Source organism: Hylobates moloch, unplaced genomic scaffold, assembly GCF_009828535.3.
Source record: "Hylobates moloch isolate HMO894 unplaced genomic scaffold, HMol_V3 SCAFFOLD_2, whole genome shotgun sequence".
NCBI classification, from domain to species: domain Eukaryota; kingdom Metazoa; phylum Chordata; class Mammalia; order Primates; family Hylobatidae; genus Hylobates; species Hylobates moloch.
In genome coordinates, this window is record NW_026652277.1 from 128,688,658 (window position 1) to 128,710,781 (window position 22,124).

The 22,124-nt window shown below is 41.5% G+C and overlaps 1 protein-coding gene across 2 annotated transcripts; it reads left to right on the plus strand.

Moving 5' to 3' along the window:
• Nucleotides 1-109: 109 nt before the first annotated feature.
• On the plus strand, nt 110-21,389 carry AMD1 (adenosylmethionine decarboxylase 1). Of its 2 annotated transcripts, XM_032156683.2 has the most exons (9): nt 110-565; nt 13,158-13,244; nt 14,544-14,670; nt 15,941-16,043; nt 17,853-17,895; nt 17,991-18,135; nt 18,426-18,518; nt 18,602-18,757; nt 19,161-21,389. In XM_032156683.2, exons 1-9 carry the CDS (start codon nt 456-458, stop codon nt 19,299-19,301), a joined length of 1,005 nt encoding a protein of 334 aa, XP_032012574.1. In that variant the 5' UTR covers nt 110-455; the 3' UTR covers nt 19,302-21,389. The 2 variants fall into 2 exon arrangements, with proteins under 2 accessions (XP_032012574.1, XP_058291464.1); XM_058435481.1 differs by lacking the exons at nt 110-565; nt 13,158-13,244 and having other exon boundaries at nt 14,150-14,670; nt 15,962-16,043.
• The last annotated feature ends 735 nt before the right edge of the window (nt 21,390-22,124 follow it).

Genomic DNA, 22,124 nt, shown 5'->3' on the forward strand with positions numbered 1-22,124 from the left:
GCCAGCCGCCACTCGGCCGCGAGTGATTGACAGGCGGCAGCAGCTATGGGCCGTGGAGGTGGGACGATGCGTCACTTCCTGGTCTTTTGCGGGAGCCGGGATATATAAGGGCAGTGCTCACGCACCGCTCTCGCTTACACAGTATGGCCGGCGACATTAGCTAGCGCTCGCTCTAATCTCTCTAACGGGAAAGCAGCGGAATACAAGAGACTGAACTGTATCTGCTTCTATTTCCAAAAGACTCACGTTCAACTTTCGCTCACACAAAGCCGGGAAAATTTTATTAGTCCTTTTTTTAAAAAAAGTTAATATAAAATTATAGCAAAAAAAAAAAAAGGAACCTGAACTTTAGTAACACAGCTGGAACAATCCGCAGCGGCGGCGGCAGCGGCGGGAGAAGAGGTTTAATTTAGTTGATTTTCTGTGGTTGTTGGTTGTTCGCTAGTCTCACGGTGATGGAAGCTGCACATTTTTTCGAAGGGACCGAGAAGCTGCTGGAGGTGTGGTTCTCTCGGCAGCAGCCCGACGCAAACCAAGGATCTGGGGATCTTCGCACTATCCCAAGGTGGGTCCCCGGGGCGCTCGCTGACATCCGGGCCTGGGGGCTGTCGCAGCCGCCGAGGCACCAGCCACGGGTGGGGCCCGAGTTCCCTCAGCTTTCAGGTGGGGGCAGGTCTGCGGCCGGGGGTCGCTTCGGCGGCCTTGGAAGGTGCGCGGTTTGGGGGAGAGCGGCCATGTCCACGCGGGCCGGAGCCGGCTTCTCCCGCTGTGGTTGCCGCGCCTGGCACTGCCCTGGGGGAGGGGAGGAGGCCGGCGCGGCCGCGTGCTCAGGTAACGTCCCGCGCTGGGCGGCGGGCGGCGCGGCCCGGCGTGGTTTTGCGGCCCGTGCCTCCCGACATTCCCCTCTGTAGTAGTAGGCGGCAGGGGCCCCAGGTGGGGGTCGGGGGCGCCTGCGCGGGTCGCCTCCGGCAGGTGTGGCTCGGCAGACTTAGTCAGGCGCTAATTCGGGCGTGCCCGCTTCGGGGAATGGAGGGCGGGAGCTACGCTCGTTCTTGCCTCGGGCGCGGATAGGAGGGGCCCTCCCGGCCTTGTTTGAGGGGCTGGCGAACAGGCCTCCCACCCGCGGGGCAGCATGTGGCGTTCGGGCTGCGGGGATTGGGCGGGAGCAGTTGTGTCGCAGTGGCGGGGCCCCACCGCTGCCCTAACGTGCTCTGCGCCAGAGCCTTTTCGGGGCGGCTGGGCAGACGGCGCAGTCCCCGGGGCCGCCCTCGACACGGCCGCTGAGCCCGCCGAGGGCTGCTCCCCAATCTCTTGACCTTGGGTTGTGTAACTGCTACGGAGCCGGCGGAGCGGGGCGGGAGAGGTGCGGGGGGAGGGAGGCCCGCCTGCCCCAGGACATAATGCCTATAATGCCTTAAGCTTGAGCAAAGGAATCTGCGGCCCACTCCCACTGCGGGCCGTCACGCGAGAGATACTTGGGCTGACCGCGCCGAAGAGGCGTTTTAGTTGGTATTGCCGTGGAAATCCATGCTTATATAAAAGCCCAGAGATCCCGTGGATGCTTGGGCCTTGTTCCTGGCGGCGGTCGCACCGGTGGCCACCCATGGCCTTCCTAGGCCCTGCCACCGGATCCCCGGCTCCTCTGCGCACAAGTGCGGCTAGGGTGGCGGTGCAGCGAGTAACCGGCGTGGCCAGCTTCATTGAGAGGCGGCGACCAATGGGCTTCTGGGCCCGACTCAGAGCCTGGCCCCAGGGTGTGGACCAATGGGCGTTTTAGGAATGTTAGCTGTTCTCGGAGCTGTCCCTTGACAAAAAGCAGCTGGAAAAGGGAATCCAGGCAGACACGTGCTACCGAGACTTTAAGGCACGATGGGAAACCCAGTTTCTAGCAGTATATCTTGAACGATTCCGTTGTAGAAAAAAATACTAGTCATAGTTAAAATGTCACACGTCTCATTTTTTCAAGCTTCGTGTGACACTTAAAATGTCTATAGCGCTTACTACGTGCCAGGCTCACGTGTAGATTATAGGAAGCGGACTTTGGTCATGGAGAAGCTTAGTATTTCCTTCATTTTACAGTTGAGAAAGAGGATATTTGTGATAGGCGTTTGGTAAAACGATTGTGATCAGGATAATTAACTTAGAAAATCTTGGCAAGGAAGAACTAATGGGTAAGAACAGTCCTAGAAAACGAATAACAGAAATTGTCACTTTGGCTTTTAAATATTTGAGCCCTTAAATAATAGTCAGTACATGTTCTTAATAAAGGGGAGAAGGTTTTGTTCTCCCCAAGTTCTTGGCGGTTTGGCTGTTTAGAGCTTCCTGAGTCAAAGTGGAGAGAGGAGGAAGAGGCTTTTTACAAAGCAGCCTGCTTTTTTTAAATGTTTAAGAACCCTTTTTACTTTGTACTTTAATCAGCCCAAATTGTTTTACTGCTGCAGTGTGGCTCTTAAAATCATGGCCAAAGTTAAACTTTGAAGGACAAAATATTCCCTTGTGTAGATGATTTTGTGCCATCCATTTTGTGGGCATGTAACATTCATTGAACAACTATTGGTAGTATACTGCCACATTGTAACTGTTGTAGATAAAGCAAGTTAAGCAAGAACTGAAAAATCTGTTGATTTAACTAAGGTCCCGTGATAACCTTCGTTGGAACATTTTTCAGTGACCACTCAAGTGGTTAGGTTATTTACCAGGATGTTAAAAAAAGCCTGAAATAGTAGGTGTTTCGCTGAGTCACCTAAAATCAACAGCCTAGCAAAGAGAGTATCATGGATGGAGTCTGGTCTGTGGGGACATGGGGCCAGCCCCAGAGACCCCAGGGAAGGATAATCGGTCATCTAGAAGAATAAAGCATGACATGTTTTACTCAAATGACATGATTAAGTGCATAGCCTCTGGAATAACAAGATTTGAATTCAAACAGCATTTAATAGCTGTGTGAGCTGTTTCCTCATCTGTAAAATGGAGACAATAATGGTACATAGCTCATGGCAGTTGTGAAGAATAAATAGGTTAATATTTTATATGTAGTACCTGAAGTGTTATCTTTAACACTTTAAAGACAGGATCCCTCTATAGCCCAGGCTGGAGTGCAGTGGCACGATCATGGCTCACTGCAGCCTTGACCTCCTGGGCTCTATTAAGATGTGAATAAACTAAAAGTAGGTGAAAAGATGAACAGACTGAATTAAAATAAACAAATCTGCTTATAAATCATAATAAACATAGGGATATAGAAACGATTAAGAGAGTGAAAGACTTAAATGTCCAAAGAGAGCATTAGTATTGATGCTAAAGACGAGGATAACAAGATAAGGATATTAGGGAGAAAAAAATCCTGGAAAAATAGCCTTCCAAAACTAGCGCAAGAAGAAATAGAGAACCTAAAACAGTCCTAGAACACCTAAATAACTTGAATCAGTCAATCATCTAGGCCCAGATGGTTTCGCTGGAGTGTTCTATATAATTCAAGGGAGAAAATATCCAACCTTTTTCACACATTCTTCTGGGAAACAACATACTTCCCTCGGTTTGCTCATCCCAAATTCTGAAATATTTTTTTCTTCTACACGATATTTACCTTTCATATTTAGATCTGCAATCCATCTGGAATTGATTTTGTGTGTGGTGTGAGGGAATAGAATTCACTTTAAACAAACTTGGCTCATCAGTCCAAGCTTTAATGCCAAGTTAAGCTGGAATCCTTTCTGAATGTACACCTTTTTACTAAACACTGCTTCCCTCTTGTAGACCGTTGAAGATAATTTATCTTAATAAGTGACCAAGTTATGTAATACTGAGAAATTTAACAAAGAAAAATCTTTTATGATGTAGCTTGGGTTAAACAATACTGTTGGAGAAAAGCAGCAGTCCAGGTTATATCTAGATGAATAAAGGACAGTTAAGGGAGAGGCAGTTTCTTAGGGGTAACCTGCAGTTTTCTCTGATTTTTCGGATTTTAGGGATGTTGAATAAAAATCAGTGACCATTTAAAAAATGGTTTAGTTGTTGGATCAAAGTGCTGTAACAAACAAAAACCTTTTGTAAGAAATGGCAGCTTTGGGGAGGGTGAGAGTAGTAGGGAGGAAATCTGTTAGAAAATAGAAAATTTTGCTGAGAAAAGAGTGATTTTTTCAGGACTGGAAATCCTATTACTGTGCTTTACTCAGATTTTATAAACTAAAACATAATTTTTAGTAAAGGACTGGGGCAGTTGCAAAGATAGTCATACCTCAGCTTAACTTTCCCCAAACTCCATGACTTATTTGACTACATCATTATGCAGTATTATTGCAATATCAATAATTTACATTGAAGGAATTTACAACCCATTGCCAAAAAACCTTTTAGTGTAATGTTTCAGAGTAGAAATGCTTCCTACTAAAGAATTAAGTTTCTCGTTACATTCCTCCCAGCAGTTTCAAAAAGGTGTCATGGCTGGGCTTGGTGGCTCATGTCTAATCCCAGCACTCTGAGAGGCCAAGAAGTTTGAGAACCCAGTCTGGGCCACATAGTGAAATCTTGACTCTACAAAAAAAATTGAAAAATTATCTGTGCGTGCTGGTCCATCCTGCTGCATGTCTGCAGTCCCAGCCACTCAGGAGGCTGAGGTGGGAGGATTTTTTTGAGCCATTGGGGGATGGAGGCTGCAGCGAAATGAGATTGCACCAGTGCGCTCCATCTGGTGACAGAGTGAAACCCTGTCTCAACAACAACGAAAATATTTCAACTGTTGTTTACAAACCATGTATCTTTAAGAAGCACATGTTGAAAGTAGCAGAAAACTGAGAGGAATATCCCGATTTGGGGTAAAAATTTGAGATAGAGAAACAATAATGTGATATAATAGGTTCCTATCTTTGAACAAAAGGAGGAGGCTTATTTCTCAGGGTATCTGAATTCACTGCCCCAGGAACGCATCCTCAGAATCTAACTTCTGGACAGTCTAGCTTTACTCAAGAATGATCTGGTTTTAGGATGCCTTTTACCTAAAGACTGCTTACTACCTGGGGTAGAGGCACCCTGATGAATGTACTGTAATGAGAGTCTCTAAAACAGACCTAAAAATGTGAGGTATGAGCAGAATTGAGAAGCTGCAGTGGCTTTGGATAAATTACATGAACTTTGAAACCAGCCGGTTTTACATTAGGAAGTAATGAGTAATCTAATGACCTGGAAGCTTTTCAAATAAAAATTTGCAGGCATCATCCTCAGAAAGTGTCTGACCTAACTGGGTATGGGAATAGGATCTATGTATTCAGTTTTCAGGTGATTAGAGCATAACCCTGCACTAATGGGATCCTTCTATATTTAAGTCCTTTGTCTTTTTTTTTTTGGACAGTCTCAGTCACCCAGGCTGGAGTGCAGTGGTGCCATCTCAGCTCACTGCAACCTTCGCCTCCCAGGTTCAAGTGATTCTCCTCCCTCAGCCTCCCTAATAGTGGGTACTACAGGTATGCACCACCATGCCTGGCTAATTTTTGTATTTTTAGTAAAAGACAGGGTTTCGCCATGTTGGCTAGCCTGGTCTTGAACTCCTGACTTCAAGTGATTGAGCCATCGCCCCTGGTCCCTTTGTCCATTTTTTAATCACTTTTTTTGCTGAGTTGTGTGTAGGTGTTTCTTTTACTTTGGATATTGACCCCTTATGAGGTGACTTGAAAGTATTTTATTCTGCAGGTTGTTTTTTCACTCGTTTCTTTTGATGTATAGAAATGTTTACATTTTAGGTTTTCAAGTTCCATTTGTCTGTTTTTGATTTTATTGTATGTCATATCCAGTAAATCATTGCCAAATGTAATGCCCTGAAGCATTTACCGTATGTATTCTTCTAGGAGTTTTATTCGCTGTTAATGTTTAGGTCGTTGATCCATTCTGAGTTTATTTTGTTTATGATGTAAGGTAAAAGTCCAACTTAATTTTGTTTGCATGTGGACATCCATTTTTCCCAGCACCATTTGTGGAAGAGATGTTTTTCCCTGTTATGTAGTCTTGGGACTCTTGTTCAAGATACTTGAGCTCAGTCATTTACTTCTTTTTTTGAGACACGCTTGTCTTGCTCTGTCTCACAGGCTGGAGTGCAGTGGTGTGATTTTTGGTGCACTGCAGCCTCCGCCTCCTGAGTTCAAGTGATTCTCCTGCCTCAGCCTCCCGAGTAGCTGGGACTACAGGTCTGCGCCACCACACCTGGCTAATTTTGGTATTTTTAGTAGAGACGGTGTTTTGCTATGTTGGTCAGGCTGGTCTTGAACTCCAGACCCCAAATGATCCGCCTGCCTCAGGCTCCCAAAATGCATTTAATCAGGCAACATAGAGAAGTCTTGTTATAATATAATTATCTTGTCCCTGTAGACATTCGTAAGTTCTATTTTTATTAGACCTCAGCCTCTAAGAAAATGTTTTAAATATAAAATGTGGCATGCCACTAAAGTGTTGTTTTTCAGACATACAATTTGTGTGCTGTTATTAATATAGAACATCTATTTCTTTGGGATCATTTATCATGATCTCTGATTATATTTAATATTTTAGTATCTAGTCTTTAAGTGAAATTAGGGTATCTCAACCTCAGCATTCTTGACATTTCAGTTCAGATAATTCACTGTTGTCAATGACTATCCTGTTAATTATACTGTGTGTAGCAGCATCCCTGGCCTCTCTATCCACTGCATGCTGGCAACACAACCACCACCAGAGTTGTGATAAAAAATGTCTCCAAATGTTGCCACATGTCTTCCGGGTGGCAAAATTATTACAAGTTGAGAACCACTGAGTTAGATCAAAGAGGTGGCATTTAAGATGAGAAAAAGGAATTCAAATCAGGAAATACTCAATCTACATACTTCTTTGTGTTTTATAAGCACCTAAGAATTGTGTGCTTTGGGCCAGGCATGGTGGTGCATGCCTGTAATCCCAAATTCCAGCACTTTGGGAGGCTGAGGCGGGTGGATTGCTTGAGGTCAGGAGTTCGAGACCAGCCTGGCCAGCATGGTGAAACACCTTCTCTACTAAAAATACAAAAAAAAATTTAGCCTGACATGGTGGCAGATGCCTGTAATCCCAGCTACTCAGGAGGCTGGGGCAGGAGACTTGCTTGAACCTGGGAGGCGGAGTTTGCAGTGAGCTGATAGCGTACCACTGCACTCCAGCCTAGGTGACAGAACAAGACTCCATCTCAAAAAAAAAAAAAAAAAAAAAAAAAAAAAAACACGAAAATTGTGTGCTTGAATAGCTTTATAATAATTTCTAATGACTAGGTCAGTATTAGTGATCCGTAATGTGAACAAATCCCAAAATCATCTTGCTATCTTGCTTCTCTCTTCTGCTTTATATCCATCAATTTGATTTACTGAACTCTTTAAATAGCAAGGATTACCAAATAGATCAGTTTTATAGTTTATAATAGACTAGTGTTTCAAAGTCTCAGTGTGTAGTGTACTTCGGAGTGAAGCAGAGACAAGACCACCATCACTACTGAGCCTGATAAAACATTCTAGCTTAATACTATCTTTTTTATTTTTGACACACAATCTCACTCTGTCGCCCAGGCTGGAGTGCAGTGGCATGATCTTGGCTCACTGCAACCTGATTTAGAAAATGGCTCTGTCGACTGTATAAAGCACTTTGTCTTTTCCATCATTAATTTGATCAGAAAGCAGACCACTGAAAACCTTTCCTCCAAAACAAGAGTCAGCAAACTTTCTGTAAAGGACTATAGAGTAAATTTTAAATTTTGCAGGGCAGACAGTCTGTGTTGCAATTACTCAGCTCTGCCCTTATAGGGAGAAAACCATAGTCAATGTACAAATGAATGGGTGTGGCTAGGTTCCAGTAGAGCTTTATTTACAAAAGCAGGCCATTTTTTCCCACAGAAATGTGATAGAAATAATTCGTGCTGAAATTTTCAGCTGTTGCAGAGTTTTTCACCTCTTTTATGTACATGTATAGCATTGTATTGACTTCTTTTTTCTTTCATCTGTCTTGCCCTCTGATTTATTTTTCTCGAGCCTAGCAGCTCTGGTAAATGCCTTTATCATCACTAGGTTGATAGACAGTTTAACTGTTTGTCCTAGGTTGCTTAAAGTAATTGTTTTCTTTGATACTATGATTGAAACATTCTGATTACTGGAGCATTACTATTAGTTGAGGAAAGGTTTGGATGGAGAATTTTATTAACTGATGATGAGTGAGTATAAGAGCATTCTGAAGCCAATGGGTTGGCACGTGCCTATAGTCCTAGCACTTTGGGAGGCTGAGATGGGAGGATCTCATTAGCCCAGGAGTTTGAGACCAACCTGGGCAACATAGGGAGACCTCATCTCTACAAAAAATTTAAAAATATATTAGTAAGGTGTAGTGATACATGCCTGTGGTCCCAGCTACTTGGGAGGCTGAGGTGGGAGGATCTCTTTGAGCATGGGAGGCCAAGGCTGCAGTGAGCTGTGATTGTACCATTGTTCTCCAGCCTGAGTGACAGTGAGACTGGCTGAAAAAACAAAAGGTTATTTCTTTCTGCCATTACAGAAGAAGCATGCTACACTGTCTTCTCTTATTAAAATGCAATTAATAAACTCTGGACAGAATGCATTGTTGAGCAGCTATCCAAGGACTCTGAGAAGTAAATTTTAGCAGGTGAAATGGAGAAGAAAGCCAGAACTTTAAATTCCACTGAACCAGCAGTGAATTTCCTGTTTTTTTTCTCCTCTAGTATCTCCTTGCCGATTTCTCCTGGGCTTGCCAGAAACCCAGAACTGAACAGTAGGGGCAGGCAAAAATAGTTCCAAGAAAGGCTGTCTAGTTCTGGTCTGCAAAGAAAGAAAGAGAGGCCCCTTTGAATCAGAGTGGAGGAAATCTCTTTTTTGCTTTTGTTTTGTTCTATTCTGCCCCAATCCCCTTGTAGGCCTTTAGCAGCTGTGGTAGTTAGACAGATGTCTAAAACGAGAGAAGGGAATTGTTTTTTGTTTGTTGTTTGTTTTTGAGAGGGAGTCTTGCTCTGTAGCCGGGGCTGGAGTGCAGTGGCATGATCTCAGCTCACTGCAAGCTCTGCCTCCTGGGTTCATGCCATTCTCCCACCTCAGCCTCCTGAGTAGCTGGGACTACAGGTGCCCGCCACCACGCCTGGCTAATTTTTTTTTTTTTTTTTTTTTTTTTTTTGAGACGGAGTCTCGCTCTATCACCCAGGCTGGAGTGCAGTGGCGCGATCTCTGCTCACTGCAAGCTCCGCCTCCCGGGTTCACGCCATTCTCCTGCCTCAGCCTCTCCGAGTAGCTGGGACTACAGGCGCCCGCCACCACGCCCGGCTAATTTTTTTTTTGTATTTTTAGTAGAGACGGGGTTTCACCGTGGTCTCGATCTCCTGACCTCGTGATCCGCCCGCCTCGGCCTCCCAAAGTGCTGGGATTACAAGCGTGAGCCACCGCGCCCGGCCGTAATTTTTTTTTGTATTTTTAGTAGAGATGGGGTTTCACCTTGTTAGCCAGGATGGTCTTGATCTCCTGACCTCGTGATCCTCCCGCCTCCGAGAGTGCTGGGATTACAGGCATTAGTCACTGCGCCCGGCCAAAGCCCTGTTTTTATAGATAGTGGATGAAGAAGAGTCCGTCCCCTATCCCGTATGTGAGTCAGGCATTGTCAGAGAGATTATGGAGAGTTGAAGAAAGTAAACCTATAAAGTTTTATATGAACATTCCTTAGCCATTTTGCATGGATCTGACCCTAAACAGCACATCAGAGGCTTTGAAAACTAGAATACACAATAGACTGCCTCTCCAGGGCCAGCCTGGCCATTGGGTGGCAAATAAGTGGGGCAGATGCAAATAGCATAGCAAAGGAGTTCATAACGAACCTAACATTGGAACCATAACACAACCTACAAACGTTGAGTAAAAACTTGAAGCCTGAACCAAACGAGATTGTCTGCTGAAAGTTTTTAAAAATCAAGACCTAGAATGATGTAACATGTCAAAATATCCAGGATGCCATCCTAAATTAGTCAACATACCCAAAACCAGGAAAATCTTAACATCTCAAAGGAAAAGACAGCAGACACCAACTTCAAGGTGACATGGACCAAGACTTTAAAGTATCTGTGCTACAAGTTGTAAGGGTGAATACTTTTTGTTTTAAGAGAGGGTCTTGCTCTGTTACCCTGGCTGGAGTGTAGTGGTGTGATCATGGTTCACTGCACCCTCCACCTCCTGGGCTCAAGCAAACTTACCACATCAGCCTACCTACCGAGTAGCTGGGACTGCAGGCATGCACCACCACTCCCAGCTGCCTTTTTTCTTTTTAAGAGACTGGCTATTGCTATGTTGCCCAGGCTGGTCTTGAACTTCTGGCCTCGTGATCCTTCCTTCTTGGCCTCTCTGAACCACAGTGCCTGGCCACGACAGCCTTTAAAAAAAGAGAAAACAAAAATAAGAAAGGAAAAGACTATTATACTGTTTAGTTCAGCCATTAAAAGTCTTAATAGAAATGGTGAATATAACTGAGAAAGGGAGGGTGGGATTTGTTAGTGCGTCCAGTGGGTAAAAAAGAATATGTGCAAGAATAAGTTATAGTGGGAAGTCAGTAGGTGATGACTTAAGCAGGTAGCATTATTGATGGTCCTGAATTAGATAAGTTCTTAAAATATCTGAAATTTTAATGCTTGTAATACTTAAATCATAGTGGGTATTTTTATTTACCTTCATATTCAGGAATGGGAGTCTTAATAGATAATTTTTAAAAGGATTTTGTAAATTCATCTTAGTCAAGTGAAGCAGGATTTCATTCCCACGAGTAAAGTTTATTTTTTTGAGATGGAGTTTCACTTTTGTTGCCCAGGCTGGAATGCAGTGGTGTGATCTCGGCACACTGCACCCTCCATCTCCCATGTTCAGTCTCCTGCCTCAGCCTCCAGAGTAGCTGGGATTACAGGCGCCCACCACTACACCCAGCTAATTTTTGTATTTTTAGTAGAGATGGAGTTTCACCATGTTGGCCAGGCTGGTCTCAAACTCCTGACCTCAGGTGATCCATGCACCTCGGCTGCCCAAAGTGGTACAGGTGTGAGCCACTGTGCCTGGCCAAGTTTTTTTTGTTTGTTTGTTTGTTTGTTTTTGAGACAGAGTCTCCCTCTGTTGCCCAGGCTGGTATGCAGTGGCGAGATCCTCAGCTCACTGCAACCTCCACCTTCAGGGTTCAAGTGATTCTTCTGCCTCAGCCTCCTGAGTAGCTGGGATTATAGGCGTGTGCCACCACACAAGCCAGGGGTAATTTCAAGGGTTATCACAGTATATGTCCTGCATATGTATTCTTTCCATATATGAACAAATTGTTAGCACCCTTTTTAAAGAACCTTAAAACTTTTTAATAGCTCTTTTTAAAAAGTTGCTTAGTCATGTTATAGTCAAATACAGGAACTGAGCTCTGTAATCATTAGCAAGCCTAACACATTAAAGATTTTTGCATGGGTATTGGTACGCAGATGGGTCAGTAACAGTTTCTTATAGCAAAATGGTGAGACAAGCACAAAATTCTACCAGGCATGTTTGGTGTTGTGCTTCCTTTTTAATACAAACAAATAAAACATTTTGCTGTTGGATTTCGCTCAAAAGGTCTTATCTGGTTAACAAATGATTTGCCAGCTGGGCACGGTGGCTCACACCTGTAATCCCAGCACTTTGGGAGCCCGAGGCAGGCGGATCATCTGAGGTCAGTAGTACGAGACCAGCCTGGCCAACATGGTGAAACCCTGTCGCCACTAAAAATACAAAAATTAGCCAGGCGTGGTGGCACGTGCCTGTAATCCCAGCTGCTTGGGAGGTGGAGGTTGCAGTGAGCAGAGATCATGCCAGTGGACTCCAGCCTGGGTGACAGAGCAAGACTCAGTCTCAAAAAAAAAAAAAGATTTGCCATTTTTGTGAGTATAGAGCAATGGCCTTGTCAGATATCATAGGGCTTAAAATTTTTTCTTCTTTTTTTAAAGACTAGGGTATTGCTCTGTCGCCCAGCCTGGTCTCAAACTCCTGAGCTTAAGCCATCCCAGTCCCAAAGTGCTAGGATTACAGGCGATTCTCCTGCCTCAGCCTCCTGAGTAGCTGAGATTATAAGCACCCGCCACCACGCCTGGTTAATTTTTGTATTTTTAGTAGAAACATGGTTTCACCATGTTGGCCAGGCTGGTCTCAAACTCCTGACCTCAAGTGATCCACCCGCCTTGGCCTCCCAAAGTGCTGGGATTACAGGCGTGAGCCACCACACCCGGCCTAAGAAATATTTCTGGCAAACAGCTGGGCATGGTGGCACATGCCTGTGGTTCTAGTTACCTGAGAGACGGAGGCAAGAGAATTGCTTGAGCCTGGGAGGTCAAGGCCAAAGTGAGCTGTGATTGCACCACTGTACTCCAACCTGGGCGACAGAGTGAGACCCTGTCTCAAAAAATAATAATATCTGTCATGTTAAGCTGTTCCATGGAATTACATTGTCTTTTTATAATGGGCACACTAGTGAAAGAATGAACACTTTCCTAATTCTATTCTCAGGCAAATTAAGACTAGTTTGTTCATGTCCATATGACCTTCATTGCTATGGTTGCTTGTACTGCACATTTCCTGTTAAATGGGCTTTCTCATTGCATTTGGAGAGCTGCGTAGTATTCCCAAAATCTTCTAGGTATGCTTGTAATTGGCAAAGTCATTCCAGTTTTTTGTGAGTGCTATAAGAGTAACATCACTCACTCTGTCCAGACAGACAGGCTTTCAAATTTCTATGCCAATTAGATTGGTAAAATTATGCTCTTCTTTTTTTTTAAGTGTTTCTTAAGTTTAAAATCTGCACGTTATAGACAAAGTATCCCATTGCATTTCTATAATCATTGATTAGTTAATGGTTTACCTTGGTTTTTGGACCTTTGAACATTTTTTTGCCTATTTTTCTTTTAGTAATTTGTAAATACATAGTATAATGACCAATTTTTGTTTCATATATAGCATAATATACCTATCATTTATCTGGATATGTTAATACAGATTATTTTGAAAGAAACTAAAAGTTGGTGTACAATATTAATTAAAAATGTGGTCTTCATAAGAAAAAGTGTGAGCTTTGTAATTTTTATGAGCAGGTGGGTACTATTGTGGATTAATCGTAATTTTTTTGTTAAATGATAGATCTGAGTGGGACATACTTTTGAAGGATGTGCAATGTTCAATCATAAGTGTGACAAAAACTGACAAGCAGGAAGCTTATGTACTCAGGTAAGTCCTGTAAAACAAGTGTTAGGTAGCTAATTTCAGTCCTAATCATAATGTGAAACAGTTAAGTTCCTCTCAGTTGCAATTCTGGGGTTTGTTTTGTTTTGTTTTGTTTTGTTTTGTTTTGTTTTGTTTTTTGAGACGGAGTTTCACTCAGTCACCCAGGCTGGAGTGCAGTGGCGCGATCTCAGCTCACTGCAACCTCCGCCTCCCTGGTTCAAGCAATTCTCCCACCTAAGCCTCCTGAGTAGCTGGGATTACAGGCATCCTCCATCATGCCCGGCTAATTTTTGTATTTTTGGTAGAGACGGGGTTTCACCATGTTGGCCAGGCTGTTCTTGAGCTCCTGACCTCAGGTGATCCATCCGCTTCAGCCTCCCAAATTGTTGGGATTATGCACGTGAGCCACTGCGCCCAGCCTTTTTTTTTTACATTATTCTTAAAAATATGGTATAAAAGGAAACGTTTAGGGTAATGTGAATGTTTCTAGGACATAGGTTTTGAAGCCTCACCGGACAGTTCAAGGTGGTTTCCTTCTTTTCCTCCCAATTGATAAAGAAGGACCTCTTAATCAGAAGTTCAGGCAAAGGGAAAGTTAGCTTCTCTATACAAATACAGTTGTCTAATTGGTATATAAAAGCTCATCACCTTTTTTGTAGTTGCAGAGTTAATTTATTCAATAAATACTTCGAATGCTTATAGTATATATTGTGATGGGCCTTGCAGGGGGATACTGGACTAAACAGCCCCCCAACCTTTTTTTTTTTTTTTTCCTGAGGCGGAGTCTCAGTCTGTCCAGGCTGGAGTGCACTGGTGCAGTCTTGTCTCACTGCAACCTCTGCCACCCAGGTTCAAGCGATTTTCTTGCCTCAGCCTCCCAAGTAGCTGGTATTACAGGCGCCTGCCACTGTGCCCGGCTAATTTTTGTATTTTTAGGAGAGACGGAGTTTCATCATCTTGGCCAGGCTGGTCTTGAACTCCTGACCTGGTGATCCACCTCGGCCTTCTAAAGTGCTGGGATTACAGGCATGAGCCACCGTGCCTGGCCTCTCTCTCTTTTTTTTTTTTTAAACTAAGCTTATATTATGAATATGCGAATGTTTATCAAAATGCTTACCATGTGCCAAGCCCTGGGGATGTTTTGTATACTAGAAAAAGAAAAGAATAATGTGTTACTTGCTTCCTTGAGATCCTAATATTTAAAAGTACTAGCCAAAATTGTAAATGATAATTAAATTGGTTGATTGCACCCTCAGTAGTACATTAGTATTGTTATAATATTGTGACTTTTTTCAACTGCAGTGAGAGTAGCATGTTTGTCTCCAAGAGACGTTTCATTTTGAAGACATGTGGTACCACCCTCTTGCTGAAAGCACTGGTTCCCCTGTTGAAGCTTGCTAGGGATTACAGTGGGTTTGACTCAATTCAAGTAAGTAAGCAAACATTTAAATATTTTTTCAGGCATAAATGTTAGGGTTCTTATCCTGTAATATGCAAAGTAAATAAATTTATATACTTACTGCCTTTGTTACGATGCTTGCAAACACGTGCTAAGGTATTCATACCTTAGGAAGAGATCTGATTCTCAAGAACAGCAGAAAATATGAAGGAAGCAGAGAATGAGTTAGGATGAAATTCAAATGGGAGAAAGAAATGAAGAAGCCAGACACTTCCAGTAGTTAATTTCTTAACATGGTTACTTACAATAATAGAGAAATGGTAAGAAAAGAAGGAAAAGCAAGAAAAATGTCATTACCGAAATTGTCCAGTCTTTATAATGAAGAGTCAGGTTGAAGAGCAACAGTCAGTATTGAGTTAAATTCTCATACTTTTCAAGAACTAAGGTGTTTTTACCTAGGGTATAATTTTCTGATTAGCAGTTGTTACATTTTATTTATTTATTTTTTTTTTTTTTTTGAGATGGAGTTTCGCTCTTGTTTCCCAGGCTGGAATGCAATAGCACAATCTCAGCTCACTGCAATCTGCGCCTCCCAGGTTCAAGCGATTCTCCTGCCTCAGCCTCCCAAGTAGCTGGGATTACAGGTGCCCACCACCACGCCTGGCTAATTTTTTTGTATTTTTAGTAGAGACAGTGTTTCACTATGTTGGCCAGGCTGGTCTCTTTACTCCTGACCTCAGGTGATCCACCCGCCTCAGCCTCCTAAAGTGCTGGGATTGCAGGCGTGAGCCACTGCACCCGGCCTGAATTTTAATCTTTAACTTCATAAGGAAAGGATGGATTGTCATTAGTACTCAATACAGTTTTTGTTGTTATGAATTGATCCTTGTAAGAAATCTAAAGCAATGTGTGCTTAACCGATGCTTAAAACTAATGTTATTCTCCCCAAATTTTTGCTTATATGACTATTAATAAGCTCAGTTTAGAAACTACAGTTCTAGAAAGGAATATACTTGGTGTTAATAGTTGTTATGACCCATCATCACTAGACTGGGCTTTTTAAAAAAAAAAAGAGAGAGAGAGAGAGATGGGGCTTCAGGATGTTGCCCAGGCTGGACTCCTGGGCCAAGTGATCCTCCTGCCTCCTAATAGCGAGACTACAGGCATATGCTACCATGCCCAGCTAAAATATTTGAGTTTTGATTTTGCCGAGTTTTGATAGGTGGAAAATAGTTGATTAGCTTTGAAAAGTGATAGAATTCTACATCTAAAAGTTATCTTTTTTTCTTTTTTAATAAAGAGCTTCTTTTATTCTCGTAAGAATTTCATGAAGCCTTCTCACCAAGGGTACCCACACCGGAATTTCCAGGAAGAAATAGAGTTTCTTAATGCAATTTTCCCAAGTAAGTTTAAATAAAATATAAAACTGTTGTCTTCTTAAAGATAGAAAGTGCAACCTCTCAGAGATCTTTCTATATGAGAGCATACGTATGCAGATATAGCATTCTACACACTAATATTTGCTTTCCTTGTGGGTTTTTTGGTTTGTTTTAGACAGGGGTCTCCTTCTGTCACCCATGCTGGTGCAGTGGTGTGATCACAGCTCACTGCAGCCTCAACATCCCAGGTTCAAGTGATCCTCCCGCCTCAGCCTCCCAAGTAGCTGGGGCTACAGATGCGCACCACCCCACCTGGCTAATTTTTTTTTTTAATTTTTAGTAAAGACGAGGTTTTGCCATATTGCCCAGGCCGGTCTTGAATGCCTGGGCTCAAGGGATCCACCTGCCTTGGCCTCCCAAAGTGCTAGGATTACAAGTGTGAGTTACTGCACCTGGTTCATATTTACTTTGACTTGGATGTTTTAGGAGTACAGTAGTGATCTTTATATAGCCTGTAATTCAAAATATGCAGAATTTATAAAGAGCATTAAAATATCAGATAAAATATTTTTAGTTAAGATTGATAGCTTATTGCAAATTATGTATTACACACATGTACTTGTAAAAATAATTGTGTATCATAAATCAATGCTGTTTAAATGATGGCATTTCAAAATGTAGAATTGATCACCTGCCTCCTCTGGTTTTTCATATAGCATAGAGAGAGTTCATCTTCATCTGCCCAGTCACTCTACTTTGTGTCTCACTCAGTGGTTCTTTTTGCGTTTTTGTTTGAGACAAGCTTTCACTTTGTCTCCCAGGCTGTAGAGCAGTGGCATCTATAGCTCACTGCATTGTCAAACTTTTGAGTTCAAGCACCCAGCTAATTTTTATTTTATTTTTAGTAGAGACGGAGTCTCGCTGTGTTGCCCAGGCTGGTCTTGAACTCCTGCCCTCTAGTAGTCCTCCAGCCTCAGTGGTTCTTAACATATAGATCATAATGTCCTTTGACAATATGAAGAAGGATATGATTCCCTTCAGAAAAATGCCTAGTGTTCTGCTCCAGCATTTTATATAATAATTGACCTGGCTTTTTAAAATTGCACAGTGTAAATTAGTGTTTCTTGAATGAAATTGGTAAGGGTTTCTTTCATCCTTTTACTAAGCTTTTATTTGTAGAGGTCAGGGAACTAAAGGTTATCTGATAACATCCTTACTTCCTAGGTAAGGCTGAAAACCTAAGATAATTTAGTAACTTTGCACAAAGTTGCTCATAAGCATGAAAATCGAACTTAGCACATCTACTAATATGAAACCAAACCAAGCTAATCAGAGTGTTGGGTGTTTAGTGCAAATACCCACCAAGTCAGTCGATCCTGCTTATCTGGGAATTCACCTACTGTTTTCATTCTTTTCACTGATGACATTTCTTTTTTCTTGAGATGGTGTCTCGCTCTGTCACCCAGGCTGGAGTGGAGTGGCACGATCTTGGCTCACTGCAACCTCCGCCTCCTGGGTTCAAGCAGTTCTCCTGCCTTGGCCTCCCAAGTAGCTGGGATCATGCCTAGCTAATTTTTGTATTTTTAGTAGCGACGGGGTTTCATCATGTTGGCCAGGCTGGTCTCGAACTCCTGACCTCAAGTGATTTGCCCACCTCTGCCTCCCCCAAAAGAGGTGGGATTATAGGCATGAGCTACTATGCCCGGTCCACTGATGGATGACATTTCTAATAAGTGGCAAATAGTATCATTCTGCTTATTGTGGAAGGGTAGTAACAAACCATCCTATTAAATGGATGTGTTATATTTATTTTGCATTCTCTTCCCTCAACAGATGGAGCAGCATATTGTATGGGACGTATGAATTCTGACTGTTGGTATGTTTAATGGAATTTTGTGGATTTTTGTTGTCCTATGTAAGATTTAAACTGCCAATTGTCATTTTTAGGAACTATTTTTAACTTTTATTTAGGTACTTATATACTCTGGATTTCCCAGAGAGTCGGGTAATCAGTCAGCCGGATCAAACCTTGGAAATTCTGATGAGTGAGCTTGACCCAGCAGTTATGGACCAGTTCTACATGAAAGATGGTGTTACTGCAAAGGATGTCACTCGTGTAAGCATTTTTAGTAATAATTGTTGCTGGATTCTTCTGCATGGGGACTAAATTTTATTTTTCATTCTTTAACTTTTAAGTTCAGGGTAACAAGTGCAAGTTTGTTACATAGGTAAACTTGTGTCATGGGGGTTTGTCGTACAGAGTATTTCGTCACCCAAGTGTTAAGCCTAGTACCCATTAGTTACTTTTCCTGATCCTCTCCCTCCTCCCACCCTGGGACTAAATTTTGGACTCATTTGAAGTTTATTTGTCAAACCTTTGTTAAACTCGGTCTTTTTTCCCCCCAGGAGAGTGGAATTCGTGACCTGATACCAGGTTCTGTCATTGATGCCACAATGTTCAATCCTTGTGGGTATTCGATGAATGGAATGAAATCGGATGTGAGTAGTTATATATTGCTGCAATAATTATTTAAATGTGTAATAGTCTTTCCATTCTTAACACTGTGAACTGTTTCTCTCAGGGAACTTATTGGACTATTCACATCACTCCAGAACCAGAATTTTCTTATGTTAGCTTTGAAACAAACTTAAGTCAGACCTCCTATGATGACCTGATCAGGAAAGTTGTAGAAGTCTTCAAGCCAGGAAAATTTGTGACCACCTTGTTTGTTAATCAGGTAATTTTATATTTTATTATTAATCAGGTTATTTGATTTTTAAAATCTTAAAGGAAATGAGACAGTGAGGCCTAAGATGTATTCTAAGATAGCACATATACCAGCCACTCAGATATCCAGAAGTAATACTGTTTGAGGTTACTGGTAGCTGAGAAGCTTTGTTTCATTAGACCTCTGTCAGTCCTTGTTTTCTATCTAGCCAAATTGATGGGTTCCTCCTGCCTTGCTATTGACAGGCCTGGTGGGAGGAACCATAAGATGTCCTGGTCCCTCCAGCACATAAGGCAGCTAAAATAACTCAGATGTCTTAGTTTCATTAAGATAAAAGTCTGTCACTTAACTGTTTTGGATGAAAATACTTCTGGATTGCAAACATTAATGGTTATTTAATTTTTTCCCCCAGAGTTCTAAATGTCGCACAGTGCTTGCTTCGCCCCAGAAGATTGAAGGTTTTAAGCGTCTTGATTGCCAGAGTGCTATGTTCAATGATTACAATTTTGTTTTTACCAGTTTTGCTAAGAAGCAGCAACAACAGCAGAGTTGATTAAGAAAAATGAAGAAAAAACGCAAAAAGAGAACACATGTAGAAGGTGGTGGATGCTTTCTAGATGTCGATGCTGGGGGCAGTGCTTTCCATAACCACCACTGTGTAGTTGCAGAAAGCCCTAGATGTAATGATAGTGTAATCATTTTGAATTGTATGCATTATTATATCAAGGAATTAGATATCTTGCATGAATGCTCTCTTCTGTGTTTAGGTATTCTCTGCCACTCTTGCTGTGAAGTTGAAGTGCATGTAGAAAAAACCTTTTACTATATGAAACTTTACAACACTTGTGAAAGCAACTCAATTTGGTTTATGCACAGTGTAATCTTTCTCCAAGTATCATCCAAAATTCCCCACAGACAAGGCTTTCGTCCTCATTAGGTGTTGGCCTCAGCCTAACCCTCTAGGACTGTTCTATTAAATTGCTGCCAGAATTTTACCAGTTACCTCCACTTTCTAGAACATATTCTTTACTAATGTTATTGAAACCAATTTCTACTTCATACTGATGTTTTTGGAAACAGCAATTAAAGTTTTTCTTCCATGAGTTGAGTCCTTAAGAAAATGATTCCAGTTACTCATTTTGCATATTTGCTATTTTAACATTATTGGACCCTGCATTTGTAGTCCTTTGATTTCTTCCCTCTCCCTGGTGTCTCCCCCAAGACCCCAAATAAAGCAATACACTGTTAACACTGTGGGTTTATATACTAATTCTGTACCCCAGATGGGGAATGGGGGAGATGGTCCCTGAGCTTAATATTCTTTAAAGGGCATGGGAATTTAGCCTCTCTTTTATTGTAATGTGCTCTTTTGGAAAATAGTTGATTAGCAGGGAAGACCCAGAGTTGTAGATTGAGATTAGGGTGTACTGGCTGAACTGTGGAAAACATAAAATTCTGTGTTCCTCAGTAAATGAGATTAGCGTCTAATGAGTAGCACGCCTTTACTAACTTAGTAGTAGTATAAAATCTTTTTTTTTTTTTTTTTTTTTACTTAATTACCAGAGAGAATTAGCATAATTTTGTTCTGGATTCAGTAAATCAAGTCAGTTTGGATCATTCACCTTAACTTTTCCTTTAGCTGCCATTTCCACTAGTTTCCATTAAGTAGTGTTCTATAAACTTTGATCCAAAGCAGAATCAATGTCTTTTCCATCTTGTGACTTAAAGTTCTGTGACTGTGATGCATGTGAGTGTTCTGACTTCATCTGTTCCTCTTAACTACGGTGTTTCCCTCACCATGGCATTCATAGGATGAAATGAATGACTGTCCAGAATGAGAATTTGTCCAGATTATTCAGATAAACATCATAAAGCAGAATACGTGAATAAGTAGAACATGAATAAATAAGTAGAATAACAAAATTCCAAAATACTCAATGGGAAATGACTAGTAATGTAGGCTTTCAAGAGTTGGTACCTTTTAGCTATATTTGCAGATACTCTGGGATTTTAAGGAACTGAGAAAACAGCAAAGTTGACTAAATTTTATATTTCTTGTCCTCTAAATATTTTGATAATTTCTGGATTGATGCAGTGATGTTTTTGTTCCTTCCGTATTTATAAATGAAACACCTTTTTTTAGTGTTTCTAAACCTAAAATCTACTTGGTTTGAAATCAAGTGGTTGGAACACTGTTTGACTTTTATTTGAAGCATGTTGTTGATTGAAAATTTCATTGAGGAAGTTTTCAATCAGTGTGATCAGTTCGATTCTGTAATGAGCACAGCACCTAATATTTTGAGGAGCTCTGTTTTGAGGACCAATGCGTAAGGTGGACTTTGTTCGTAAACAATATCCCAATAGATTTGTTGACTTGAGGTCTGTTTTTTTTTTTTTTTTTTTTTTCTGATGGAATTAAGAATTCTAATGTTGAAAAACTGCACAAATTTTTATGGGACAAAGCCTAGAAAAGAGAAATGTAGATTGAATCATAATCTAAATCATGGTATGATAGAAGAGGGAAAGTTTTGGTGCCATAATTTCTCCTTTCACTGGTGTCGGACTTAAATCAGTTGAAATGTATTTCTGTACCACAATTTACGCTTCAATAAAAGTTTAATTGTCTAGTGACATTCAGAAACTTTTCTGTTGCCCTGTTTTTTCAAGTAGCCTACTTGACCAAATACTATATATCTGAAGTTTAAAATCAATACAGCAATGTGTATTTATGAGTTTGGAGTTAGAGAGAAGTTTAAAAGTGTTAGGTCCCAAGCTTTATTATTGACTAGACTCTTAAAACATTGGTTGAGGATGATCAAACTATAAGTTTCCTTATTTCATTCATGGTTATTTCTATTAAGTAGAAAAAAATTTATAACCTTGATCATTTTCTTTATTTTTTTAACTTGGGGCCTTGTTCTGTTGTCCAGGCTGGAGTGCAGTGGCTGTTCACAGGTGCGATCATAGCATACTGCTTCTTTGAACTCCTAGGCTCAAGCAGTCCTGCTGCAGCTTCCCAAGTAGCTGGGAATGCAGGCTTCTGCCATCACACTTGGCTTTGTCATTTTCTTTATTTGGCAGCATTTTAGTTCTACAGTCAAATATGTAATAAGCTGAAAATCTTAAGAAAATATATATTCTGATCTTTCTCAGAATATGCTTCAGTTAGAAAATATTTCCTCAATTTTCATTAAAAACAGATGGTGTTCCTAGAAAAGCAAAATATTACATATCTGTGCAATATGTAATTCACAAGATTCGTTTGCCAAAAACAGGTGAGTGAATTTGGGGGTTCATTAGTAAGCAGTCACCAAGTTTCCATCATAGACACAAGTGGTAATGTGGTATTATTTTATTCTCCTGGATAGACAATTGT